This window comes from Geotrypetes seraphini, chromosome 7, assembly GCF_902459505.1.
Source record: "Geotrypetes seraphini chromosome 7, aGeoSer1.1, whole genome shotgun sequence".
Taxonomy (NCBI): Eukaryota; Metazoa; Chordata; class Amphibia; order Gymnophiona; family Dermophiidae; genus Geotrypetes; species Geotrypetes seraphini.
The window spans coordinates 144,727,362-144,740,466 of record NC_047090.1 but is presented as its reverse complement, the minus strand read 5'-3'; the positions used below and the strand labels follow the sequence as shown (position 1 = coordinate 144,740,466).

General features: G+C 43.8%; 1 protein-coding gene across 3 annotated transcripts in view; it reads right to left on the bottom strand.

Moving 5' to 3' along the window:
* JKAMP (JNK1/MAPK8 associated membrane protein) overlaps positions 1–13,105 on the bottom strand; it is a 37,797-nt gene that overhangs the window by 4,449 nt on the left and 20,243 nt on the right. For all 3 annotated transcript variants that reach the window (XM_033951792.1, XM_033951793.1, XM_033951795.1), the window contains exons 4-5: positions 10,265–10,471; positions 255–436 (exon numbers count right to left, since the gene is read on the bottom strand). In XM_033951792.1, coding sequence (XP_033807683.1) covers positions 255–436; positions 10,265–10,471 — 389 coding nt within the window. The remainder of the gene's footprint in view (positions 1–254; positions 437–10,264; positions 10,472–13,105) is intronic.

Genomic DNA, 13,105 nt, shown 5'->3' with positions numbered 1-13,105 from the left:
TCTCTATATAAAACCTCCAGCTTTCAGATTAAAGGGTCCTACTGCTGTAGCCTAGGAGAGGCAAGTTAATACCTGAGCTGGGAGCCCAAAAAGAAGGGAACATTTCTAGGGTCAACAAAAGGTAAAAACAATTATAGCTCTAATGAGAGAAGAAAACAAATTAACAAATGAAAGAAAATGAGGCAATTCAATAATAATGGCTAATAGAAATGTTTCCTAATGGAACCCAATGTTCACAGAATTTTCTAACTTACACAGCAGACCGCCTCCTACAGCCTGAAGCAGTGTTAGAATGGGGAAAAAATAAAGTGCTGCATAAATGCTTTTAAATCGATCTGACTTTCCCAAACCACAGGCAATCTTCTTCACCAGAAGGGGTCGAAGGAGCATCATTAATACCAAGCAAAATGCATAGTATATAAAGACAATGGTATATCTGTGGGAGAAGACATGAACATAGGTTAGTGAAATGTTTGATTTGTTCCACTCTAAACTCTGCCAAATGTAATTTTATTTCTAGGATGAAGGCAGAGAGTCACGATATAAGACTAAATGAAGAGACTCAGGAGTATCATAGGAACTAGTTCTTTACAGAACAGCAGATAGATACTCTTTACAGAAGAAAAGCAGGGTCAGCATTCAAAAAAAGCACAGAAATATGCACGGGCAATTTTTAGTTGTGAAAAGGCGCTGCTAACCTTTTCAGAATAATGACCTCGCTATGACACCCAATTGCTGTATATAATATAGGTTTATTAGTAATAGACAAAGTCAGCTTACATGGAACAATAGTACAGCAAATTGAGCCAATGCATAACATACAGAGTAACTGGCTTCTGATATTGATCCATCCTAAAGCTTAAGCCAGCTGGTATGCTACTTATATACTTTAGTTCAGTAGTCTAAAGTCACATGTATTACCTAGTTACAGATTTCATACTCCCTTTCCATTGGATTGTCACATTTATTATATCTATTGATTGTATATTCTGCATACTTATCACAGAGCCTAATTGAAGCATGATATCACCCAGTGTCAAATCTGACCTCTCTATTTCCCCTGACAATGCATTCTTAATACTATACTAAGTTCAATAATTTCTGAGAGTAGGCCCTCCTCCTTCCTGAGCTTCATTGTCGCTGTCAGCAGTTCAGATAACTTTCTGTAGGACATCTTGTCCCACAGTACTGATGCCTGAGTTTATCTTCCTGTTTGGGTTTGTCTTCTTGGAAAATCCCGAAATATCCAATGCTGTTACCATCAGCAAATATTTGCCAGCTACTAGAGCAAAGATGAACCTCTTACATATGCAAATCGTTTCTGCTGACAGGGAGAGAGATGATTCTTTTATTATTCAGAAACCTGCATTCAATAGCACAATGTCTCTCTTAAAAATATCATCTTGGGGTCTCATAGGAGTCTTCACCTACATTTTCATGGAGGTCTTATTCCTGATTCTTCCTCAGTTGGAAGAAGTAAAGGTGATACTGGAGACCAAGTAGCTTTTGCAACAGAGTAACATGAAATGTAAATGTGCAGATTGAGGCTTTGTTTAGTCTTCATTTATTCCTACTAAAATATATTCAGGACTCTGCACAGCTTAAGTTCTCTTGGTTCTTGCAGAGTACCTGACTACTATAAGCGGTATATAAAAAAACTAAAAGAAGCTTTTATAGCGCCCCCCTCTTGTGACAGTCCATATAGAGATGGCAACATAAGAACTGCCTTCTCCGGATCAGACCTTCGGTCCATCAAGTCCGGCGATCCGCACACGCGGAGGCCCTGCCAGGTGTACACCTGGCGTAATTTATAGTCCACCATATCCTTATATGCCTCTCTTAAGGAGATATGCATCTAGTTTGCTCTTGAAGCCTAGGACGGTCGATTCCGCCATAATCTCCTCTGGTGTCAACCACTCTCTGAGTGAAGCAGAACTTCCTGACATTAGTCCTGAACCTGTCCCCCTTAGCTTCATTACATGTCCTCTAGTCCGTGTCAAATTGGACAATGTAAATAATCTTCTCTGCTCTATTTTGTCGATTCCTTTCAGTATTTTGAAGGTCTCGATCATATCCCCACGCAGTCTCCTTTTCTCAAGGGAGAACAATCCTAGTGTTATAAGTCTGTCCTCGTATTCCAGTTTCTCCATACCCTTCACCAGTTTTGTTGCTCGTCTCTGCACCCTCTCCAGCAGTTTTATATCCTTCTTTAGGTAGGGAGACCAATGTTGGACGCAGTATTCCAAGTGTGGTCTGACCATTGCCCTATAAAGCGGCATTATAACTTTCTCCGATCTACTCGAGATTCCTTTCTTTATCATGCCCAACATTCTATTTGCCTTCTTTGCCGCTGCCGCGCATTGTGCCGACGGCTTCAGGGTCCTATCTATCAGTACACCCAGGTCCTTTTCTTGTTCACTCCTCCCCAGAGTTGCACCTGACATTGTATACTCGTATTCCTTATTCTTATTGCCTAAATGCATTACCTTGCATTTCTCCACATTGAACTTCATCTGCCAATTCTCCGCCCATGTTTCTAACCGACACAAGTCGCTCTGGAGTTTCTCTCTATCCTCCTGCGATCTGATTGCCCGGCATAGTTTTGTATCGTCTGCAAACTTGATGATCTCACTGGATGTTCCTTCCTCCAGGTCATTGATATAAATATTAAAAAGGATCGGCCCAAGTACCGAGCCCTGGGGTACACCACTAGTCACTTTCTCCCAGTCGGAGAAATTCCCATTTATGCCCACTCTCTGCTTTCGGTTTTCCAGCCATTTGCCTATCCATCTTTGTATATCCCCCTCTATGCCATGGCTTTGTAGTTTCCTGAGAAGTCTTTCGTGTGGAACTTTGTCGAACGCTTTCTGGAAGTCCAAGTATATTATGTCCACCGGCTTCCCACTATCAATTTGCTCGTTCACGGTCTCAAAAAATTGGAGTAAATTCGTCAAACATGATTTCCCTTTCCTGAATCCATGTTGACTGGGTTTCATCAAGTCGTGTGCGTCCAAGTGCCGGACTATGCTATCCTTGATCAGTGCTTCAACCATCTTGCCAGGGACAGACGTAAGACTCACAGGTCTATAGTTGCCCGGTTCCCCTCTCGATCCTTTTTTGAAAATTGGGGTGACGTTCGCTATCCTCCAGTCGTCCGGTATCTGTCCAGTTCTGATTGTCAGGTTTGCAAGTTTTTGCAATAACTCTCCGATTTCAACCTTCAATTCCTTTAAGACTCTCGGATGAATCCTATCCGGTCCAGGTGATTTGTCATTTTTAAGTTTGTCGATCTGATAGTATATCTGGTCTAAGTCCACTTCAACTGTGGTGAGGCTGTCTTCTATTTCTCCTGCAAACACTTTCTCCGCTTCAGGTATTGTTGAGGTGTCCTCCTTCGTAAAAACGGACGCAAAGAAGGAATTTAGTTTGTCTGCGATTTGTTTATCTTCCTTGATGTACCCTTTTCTTCCCTGGTCGTCCAGGGGTCCGACTGCCTCTTTTGCAGGTTTTTTCCCTTTCACGTATCTAAAGAAGGGCTTGAAGTTTTTGGTCTCCTGGGCTATTTTTTCCTCATATTCCTGTTTTGCATCCCTCACCGCCTTGTGACATTTCTTCTGATCATCTTTATGTTTGTTCCAGGCTTCGGTTGTCTTTATGCATTTCCATTTTTTGAAAGAGTCCTTCTTTTCTTTTATGGCTTCCTTCACCTGTATGGTAAGCCATGCCGGTTCTCTTTTGCTCTTTGTTCTCCGATCTTTCCTTTAGATCAATGGTCTCAAACTCAAACCCTTTGCAGGACCACATTTTGGATTTCTAGGTACTTGGAGAGCCTCAGAAAAATAGTTAATGTGTTAGTAAAGAAATGACAATTTTGCATGAGGTAGAAAACTCTTTATAGCTTATAAATCTTTCCTTTTGGCTAAGTTTTAATAATAATATTGTAATTTATAGCTAGAGAGACATATGATCAAGAAACTGTTTTATTTTACTTTTGTGATTATGATAAACATATCAAGGGCCTCAAAATAGTACCTGGCGGGCCACATGTGGTCCCTGGGCCTCGAGTTTGAGATCACTGCTTTAGATGCAACAAGAAAAGGCTATTGAAACAAAAGGAAACCAGGGTTCAAAGTCATCTAACTCTCCATCACCTCAAGAGACTAAAACATCCAAGGACAGGGAAATTACCTATTATACCTGAATATAAAGAGCCTCAAGCTAGTACTGAAAAGGTGCAAGCTAAATCCAAATAAATAAAAAGGTAGGAAAGAGGTTATGAATCTTTTGTTCAAGTAGGGCAAGATAAATCCAAATAAGTAAAAAGGTAGGAAAGAGGTTATGATTCTTTTGTTCAAGTAGGACCTGAAATCGCGATTGTGGTTTTACAGAGAAGACATAAAAAATGGAAACTGGAAACAGGGAGTGGCTTGACTAAAATGGCGGCTGGTTGCTGGTGGTGAGATACCACGGACTTGCCTGACAGATTTTCCTACCATTTACATGGTTAAACGCAAGTCTAAACTCCAGGTTTACCTAGAAGAATCTTCAGTGCCAGGAGGCCCAATGGACGCCTTCCTCCAGCATGGGGCTCGAACAAGTGAGCCAGAGTTTTCCTTGGCAGTGGGAAGCACGCAGGCTGAAGCGTCAGCACTCTCCCTCAAGGCAGCATCTCTATCTCCAGAGGAGCAGAGTCCTCCGAGTCACCCTGGGCCATCAGAACAGAAGGTGGAGGCAAGAACGACCCGGAGTGTTCTCTCTTCTGACCAGCTGAGTCCGGTGTTTGACTCTGCTGAGGGAGTACAAAAGCCAATTCTGTCACCAGAGCACTTGGAGGAGCTGAAACAATGGATCCCTCAGGATTTTCTCAAATTGAATACATCCACTGGAGGCAAAAACGACCCGGAGTGTTCTCTCTCCCGACCAGCTGAGTCCGGTGTTTGACTCTGCTGAGGGAGTACAAAAGCCAATTCTGTCACCAGAGCACTCAGAGGAGCTGAAACAATGGATCCCTCAGGATTTTCTCAAATTGAATACATCCACTGCTGAGGCTACAGGTACTTTTTTGCTATCGGAGGGTCTTGAGCTAGAACCCATTCCTATGCAAAGACCCAAGGTCTTCAATATGGAAGTACTTTGGGAAGCAGAGGCAGAAAGTGTTGGACTCATGGAGAGGGCAAGATGGATGGGGAGGACTGAAAGGAGGAAAGGAGAAATGTTACACTGGGGAAGGGGGAAAGAGCAGAGAGTGAAAAGTTGGACTCAAGGAGGGAGAGAGAAATGTTGGTTGGTAGGGAAGGAGGACCAGAGGAGAAGCATGCAAGAGGAAGAGAGAAAAAAATGTTGGAGTGGTGGAAAGGAGGGAAAAATATTGGATTGGGAGGAGGTTCCAGAAAGGAGGAAGGGAAGGGACATGGACTGCACGGGGCAGAAAGGAGGAAGGGAAAGAAAAATGTTACACAAGGAGGGAAGGAGAGAGATGTCTTACCATGGAAATAGGGAGGGAAGGAGAGAGCGATAGGAAGGGAAGACATGGAAAAGTAGATTTTGAGAAGAAAGCAGAAAAATGGAAAAATTGAATGTTAAGTTAATGCCAAAAATGGATGCACGGCATAAAGTGAAGACGGAGAGAAAAACAGTCAATGGACAAGAAGGCCCTGGAAACATAGTTAAAAGCATAGAAAAATAAAGTCACCAGACAACAAAGGTAGGGAAAATGATTTTATTTTCAATACAGTGATTGAAATGTGTCAGTTTTGAGAACATAAGAACATAAGAACATAAGAACTGCCTTCTCCGGATCAGACCTTCGGTCCATCAAGTCCGGCGATCCGCACACGCGGAGGCCCTGCCAGGTGTACACCTGGCGTAATTTATATTCCACCATATCCTTATATGCCTCTCTTAAGGAGATATGCATCTAGTTTGCTCTTGAAGCCTAGGACGGTAGATTCCGCAATAATCTCCTCTGGGAGAGCATTCCAGGTGTCAACCACTCTCTGAGTGAAGCAGAACTTCCTGACATTAGTCCTGAACCTGTCCCCCCTTAGCTTCATTACATGTCCTCTAGTCCGTGTCAAATTGGACAATGTAAATAATCTTCTCTGCTCTATTTTGTCGATTCCTTTCAGTATTTTGAAGGTCTCGATCATATCCCCACGCAGTCTCCTTTTCTCAAGGGAGAACAATCCTAGTGTTATAAGTCTGTCCTCGTATTCCAGTTTCTCCATACCCTTCACCAGTTTTGTTGCTCGTCTCTGCACCCTCTCCAGCAGTTTTATATCCTTCTTTAGGTAGGGAGACCAATGTTGGACGCAGTATTCCAAGTGTGGTCTGACCATTGCCCTATATAGCGGCATTATAACTTTCTCCGATCTACTCGAGATTCCTTTCTTTATCATGCCCAACATTCTATTTGCCTTCTTTGCCGCTGCCGCGCATTGTGCCGACGGCTTCAGGGTCCTATCTATCAGCACACCCAGGTCCTTTTCTTGTTCACTCTTCCCCAGAGTTGCACCTGACATTGTATACTCGTATTCCTTATTTTTATTGCCTAAATGCATTACCTTGCATTTCTCCACATTGAATTTCATCTGCCATTTCTCCGCCCATGTTTCTAACTGACACAAGTCGCTCTGGAGTTTCTCTCTATCATCCTGCGATCTGATCGCCCGGCATAGTTTTGTATCGTCTGCAAACTTGATGATCTCACTGGATGTTCCTTCCTCTAGGTCATTGATATAAATATTAAAAAGGATCGGCCCAAGTACCGAGCCCTGGGGCACACCACTAGTCACTTTCTCCCAGTCGGAGAACTTCCCATTTATGCCCACTCTCTGCTTTCGGTTTTCCAGCCATTTGCCTATCCATCTTTGTATATCCCCCTCTATGCCATGGCTATGTAGTTTCCTGAGAAGTCTTTCGTGTGGAACTTTGTCAAACGCTTTCTGGAAGTCCAAATATATTATGTCCACCGGCTTCCCACTATCGATTTGCTCGTTCACGGTCTCAAGGAAAGATGTTAAACTTTAACTGTGAGGGCTGCAGAAAAAATAGTTAATGTCTTATTAAAGAAATGACAATTTTGCATGAGGTAAAACTCTTATAAATCTTTCCTTTAACAGTTAAAGGAAAGATTTATGAGTTTTACGTTATGCAAAGTTGTCATTTCTTTAATAAGACATTAACTATTTTTTCTGCGGCCCTCCAAGTACCTATAAATCTAAAATGTGGCCCTGCAAAGGGTTTGAGTTTGAGACCACTGGCCTAGAACTATGTAGTATATAAGAATAAAATTATTATTATTATTATTATTAAATATACTATGATTTTTTTAAAACTTATAAGCCACAAAAGGAAGAACCATACAATAGATTCAACTGAATATATATAGAAACATAGAAATAGACGGCAGATAAGGGCCACGGCCCATCAAGTCTGCCCACTCCAATGACCCTCCCTATCTATCTTTGCGGATAGATCCCACATGTCTGTCCCATCTGACCTTAAAATCTGGCACGCTGCTGGCCTCAATAACCTGAAGTGGAAGACTATTCCAGCGATCAACCACCCTTTCGGTGAAGAAGAATTTCCTAGTGTCACCGTGCAGTTTCCCGCCCCTGATTTTCCACTGATGCCCCCTTGTTGCCGCGGGACCCTTGAAAAAGAAGATATCCTCTTCCACTTCGATGCGACCTGTGAGGTACTTGAATATCTCGATCATATCTCCCCTCTCTCTACGTTCCTCGAGTGAGTAGAGCTGCAACTTCCCTAACCGCTCCTCGTATGGGAGCTCCTTGAGTCCCGAGACCATCCTGGTGGCCATTCTCTGGACCGATTCCAGTCTCAGCACATCCTTGCGGTAATGTGGCCTCCAAAATTGCACACAGTACTCCAGGTGCGGTCTCACCATGGATCTATACAGTGGCATAATGACTTCAGGTTTACGGCTGACAAAACTCCTGCGTATGCAACCTATGATTTGCCTTGCTTTGGATGAAGCTTGCTCTACTTGATTTGCAGACTTCATGTCTTCCCTGACAATCACCCTTAAGTCTCTTTCTGCTTCAGTTTTTGTCAAGATCTCGCCATTTAGGCTGTAAATCCTGCATGGATTTCGGCTTCCCAGGTGCATGACTTTGCATTTTTTGGCATTGAAACTGAGTTGCCAGGACCTAGACCAGTGCTCCAGTAGAAGTAGGTCATGCATCATATCGTCTGCCATGGAATTTTTGTCTGCTGTGCTTTTGTTCACTACATTGCTTAGTTTGGCATCATCGGCGAATAATGTTATTCTCCCTCGGAGCCCTTCTGTCAAGTCTGTTATGTAGATGTTGAAAAAGATCGGGCCCAGGACGGAGCCCTGTGGCACTCCACTTATCACCTCTGACATTTCGGAGGGGGTGCCATTCACCACTACCCTCTGAAGCCTACCTCCAAGCCAGTTCCCAACCCAATTGGTCAATGTGTCGCCCAAACCTAAAGAACTCATCTTGCTTAGCAACCTGCGGTGTGGTACGCTATCAAATGCTTTGCTGAAATCCAGGTAGACGATGTCCAGGGACTCACCAACATCCAGCTTCCTCGTCACCCAGTCAAAGAAGCTGATCAGGTTGGATTGGCAGGATCTCCCCTTAGTAAATCCATGTTGGCGGGGATCCCGTAGATTCTCCTCATCCATGATCCTATCCAATTGGTGTTTGATTAAGGTTTCCATTAGTTTGCTCACTATTGATGCGAGACTCTCCATCTTGGAGCCTTTCTTGTGGAGTGGAATGACGTTAGCTGTCTTCCAGTCCATCGGGACGTTACCTGTACTAAGGGAGAGATTGAAGAGCGCGGATAGCAGTTCCGCTAGGACATCACCCAACTCCCTGAGCACCCTAGGGTGTAGGTTGTCAGGTCCCATTGCCTTGTTGACCTTGATTTTTGACAGCTCGCAGTAGACGCTGCTGGGTGTAAACTTGAAATTACTAAACGGGTCAACTGATTTAACCCTTGTCTGTGGCTGAGGGCCGATTCCCGGCGCCTTGCGGGTGAAGACTGAGCAGAAGTATTTATTTAACAGTTGGGCTTTTTCCGAGTCCGTTTCTACATGGTTTTCTGAGACGTACTATCCCGCCCGAGTTCTTATTTCTGTCACTGATATACCTGAAGAAAGATTTATCTCCTTTCTGGATGTTCTTTGCTAGATTCCTCCATGCGGAATTTGGCCTCCCTAACTGCTGCTTTGACGGCCTTTGACTTGGCCAGATATTCTACTCTAGAGTCCTGTGTCCCTGATTGTTTGTAAGAGATGAATGCTTTTTTCTTCTCTTTGATGAGGTCCGAGATCTCCGTAGAGAACCACTGTGGCTTGTTGTTCCTACTCCGTTTGCTCACTGATTTAACATAGCGGTTTGTTGCTTCCTGTATGGTGGCTTTCAAAGTTGACCACATTTTTTCCACGCTGTCGGTGTCTGCTTGGCTTTGTAGCGCCTGGTGAACGAAGTCTCCCATGTCTTGGAAGTTTGTGTCTTTGAATTTGAGAACCTTGGTCATTGTGGTAGATTTCGTGAACTGTGGTCAATAACCAGAAGTCTGTCCAAATCTACAAATATTTTTTCATTTTATAAGTTTAACCTCTCCTAGCCCTCTAATATTCCACCCCCCACCCTTGAACTTAGTCCGCCCATATCAGCCCTGATGGGATTTCTTACACCAGGTCCTTAACCAAGCATCTGATGTCTACAGTCTATAAGGTATCATCTTTGAGTCAAAGTTTGCTCAGCAATTCAAGATCAAGCTGCATGCCCTGTATAGCACTGCCAACCAACCAGTCTTCCAAACCTTTCTGCATTTAAGCAGTCATAGTGGTTGGATCCAACCTGCTCAGCATAGTTCCAGAACCATTATGAGCATACAAAGGTAATCCCAAAATCAAACCACAGTGCTCATAGGGTAGTCCAGATCTTTTTCCATCCCTCTGCTCTCTTTCTTAAGCACTAATGCTTTGCTGCTTCTGCCTACTGGTTGTTAGCACTCTTCTGGATAATATGTATGGGAAACGGGAGGAACAGCAGTGCTGAAGAAAAGTGCATTCTGCTTCCTGAATCCTGTGGCCACCTCTTGCTAAGCTGCAGTACTGGCACTGGAAAATCACTCAACACAATGGAAAATTGTGTGTCTTTCTCAAAATGTCAACATTTATGAGTTATAGAGCTTCAATATGTCAACCTCCCAGTCTCAGCTTAAGTTATCCATGTACCACATTAGACCACATACTTACAGAGGATACACTGCTTCCTGGGTGCAGTGAAGAGTGGTAACATAGTCTGGACTTGGATTGTAAAGCATTGTGTACCAGTCTGAGAGCATCTCAACCCTGCAGGACCGGATATGCAGTACACCCATTGGATCGCTTACAAGTAAAGTAATAATTGTAGCAGCACTGCATTCAAACAAGGCTGTGGCATGCTGAAACAATGCACTGGAACTGTAAAGAAAGAACAGGAAAGAGACTGAGTGAGATAACATGCAAGCCACTCCAAAAGACAATGCTTTAATAAAAGGCGTATTAACAGCTTGCTAAATTTTTCTCATTTACATCTACAGGGCTGATTTTGTTCAGGGCATCCAGGTAGGATTTGAGATATCTAGGCTGGAATGTGCAGTTTCCCAGGTCTTTTACTGTATGAAAGGCTTGCTGAACACAGACTCTTTTGTGAAACAGATATATGGATGTCCAAAATACATGTATTAGTGTCAAAGAAACAGAGAAAAAATGAAGGCAGATAAAGACTTTATCTATCTAATATTCTGTCAGATCCAAATTTCTCTGGATTACAATAAAACATACATACTAATGAGAGACATATTCATAATACAAAAACAAACAGCACAAATCAATAAAATATCAAGGGTTACATAAAAATTCCTCAGTTTTACAACTGATACATCTACAACTCCTTTGGTAGATACACATCAACGAGAAGTGCCATAAGCATGTGTAAACAGGATTGGTTTTTGTACTTTCCTGAATGCTCTGTACAAAACACACGAACCTCAGAAGGAAAAGAGTTCCACAGCTTTGGGTCCACAACTTCGAATAGATACTTCCTATATATCTCTAGGCTTACTAACCAAAAAGCATGGTTCGGGATAAGGTATCTTTAAAAGCTATCATTATAAAAAGAAAGATGGCTGCTGCAAGCTAGACGCGCTGAGCTGTTCGCGTCGGGTTAGCGACTCTAGCCGGAAAATTTTCTCCGCACTGCACACTTACCATTATGCCTAAGAGAAGAGGCCGAAGCGCTGTTGCTGCCTCGCGGCATCCTGAAGTTTCCCCTCTTGGTAACATAGAGGAACTCCTGAGGCGAATGCAGGAAGTCTCACGGACATTGGATGGCGGCCTGCTGAGGACACAGGGAAGCGAACCCGTAGCTGCTCCTCCTGGGTATGATGTTACGCTGAGCCCCGATGTAAGGGCGCCGCTCCCACAACCTCAGGTCACCAGCTCTTCCAAGGATGGAGAAACCCCGGAGCCCGTGGTATTCTCTTTCTCAGAGGCAAGCTTGGATCCAGGTCTGGAGGTTGGGGCTTACAGTCAAGGAGCCCTAATGGTTATACCTGGGGATAATTCAACTTTACAAGGGGGCGATGGCCAGGAGGCATGCCCCGAAGAACACCCACAGAATGGTGAGCACTCTACTATATTACAAGCTTCAATTTCTTTGGTTAAACCTGCTGAAGTAACCTTAGATTCCTTATGGGATCTTATCGCTGGCTTTGCGAAGTCTATTACCCCTAAATTTCAATATTTGGAAGGGAAAATTACAGAACATACCAAAGAACTGAATGATTTAAGAAAGGAAATGACTAATTCAAATGCATCTGTACAGAAATTTGAAAAGGAAATCTGCATGTCTAAACAACTTCAAGAAATTTAATTAAAGATACAGTGGTACCTTGGTTTAAGAGCATAATTCGTTCCAGAAGCATGCTCTTAAACCAAAACACTCGTATATCAAAGCAACTTTCCCCATAGAAGATAATGGAAACTTGAACAATTCGTTCCACCAACCCCCCCCCTCCCCGAGGCTACCGGCGCTGCTCCATCACCCCCTCCCCCCGCTCTAACCGGCATCGCACCCCTCAAAACCGGCATCGCAACCCCCCCCGCGAACGCCCTCCCGCAAGAACCGCAAAGCACCCCCGTGCTGAAAGCGGCATCCGCCCGCCCTTCCTCCCAAGCATGGTCCTTACCCCTTCTGCTCGTTGTAAGGATGAATGCGAGCTCCCGCCTCTTGCATGGGCTGGGCCTTGAGCATCTGCGCATGCTCAAGGCCTTCTGGCTCTCGTTCTCTCGGAAAGAACGAGATCTCCGAGAGAACGAGAGCCAGAAGGCCTTGAGCATGCGCAGATGCTCAAGGCCCAGCCCATGCAAGAGGCGGGAGCTCGCATTCATCTTTACAACGAGCAGAAGGGGTAAGGACCGTGTTTGGGAGGAAGGGCGGGCGGATGCCGCTTTCAGCACGGGGGTGCTTTGCGGTTCTCGCGGGGGGGCTTTTGCACGGGGGGGGGGGGGGGTTTGCGATGCCGGTTAGAGCGGGGGGGAGGTGCTCGTACACCAGAACATGCTTGGTTTGCGAGGCAAAAGTTTGCTGAGTGTTTTGCTCGTCTTGCAAAACACTCACAAACCGGGTTACTCGCAAACCAAGGTTCCACTGTAATACCAACTTGAGAAGGAAAGTTGAAATGCTTGAGAACAATTCTCGTAGTAACAATTTAAGGTTAATTAATTTTCCTAGGCTTGAGATGGTAACTCCCAGAGATATGCTTAAGAGATACTTAGTGGAAATTTTATAAGTATCGGAGGAAATGTTACCACATTTTCACGTTTATTATTTACCTGTTAAAGCTCGTGAAGAGCAGCAAAAAAATTTGGCTCAACAAACTTTAAATGTTTCAGAACTATTAGAGACTGACAAAGACTTAGCATCACCAGCAACTTTGATTATAACTGTTGCGCTTCCGTTAGATAAAACATGGTTAAGACTTTTCTTTAAAAACAGACAAAAAAATTTTCTTGGTTGTAAAATACAGTTGTTCCCTGATCTTACACGGGAGA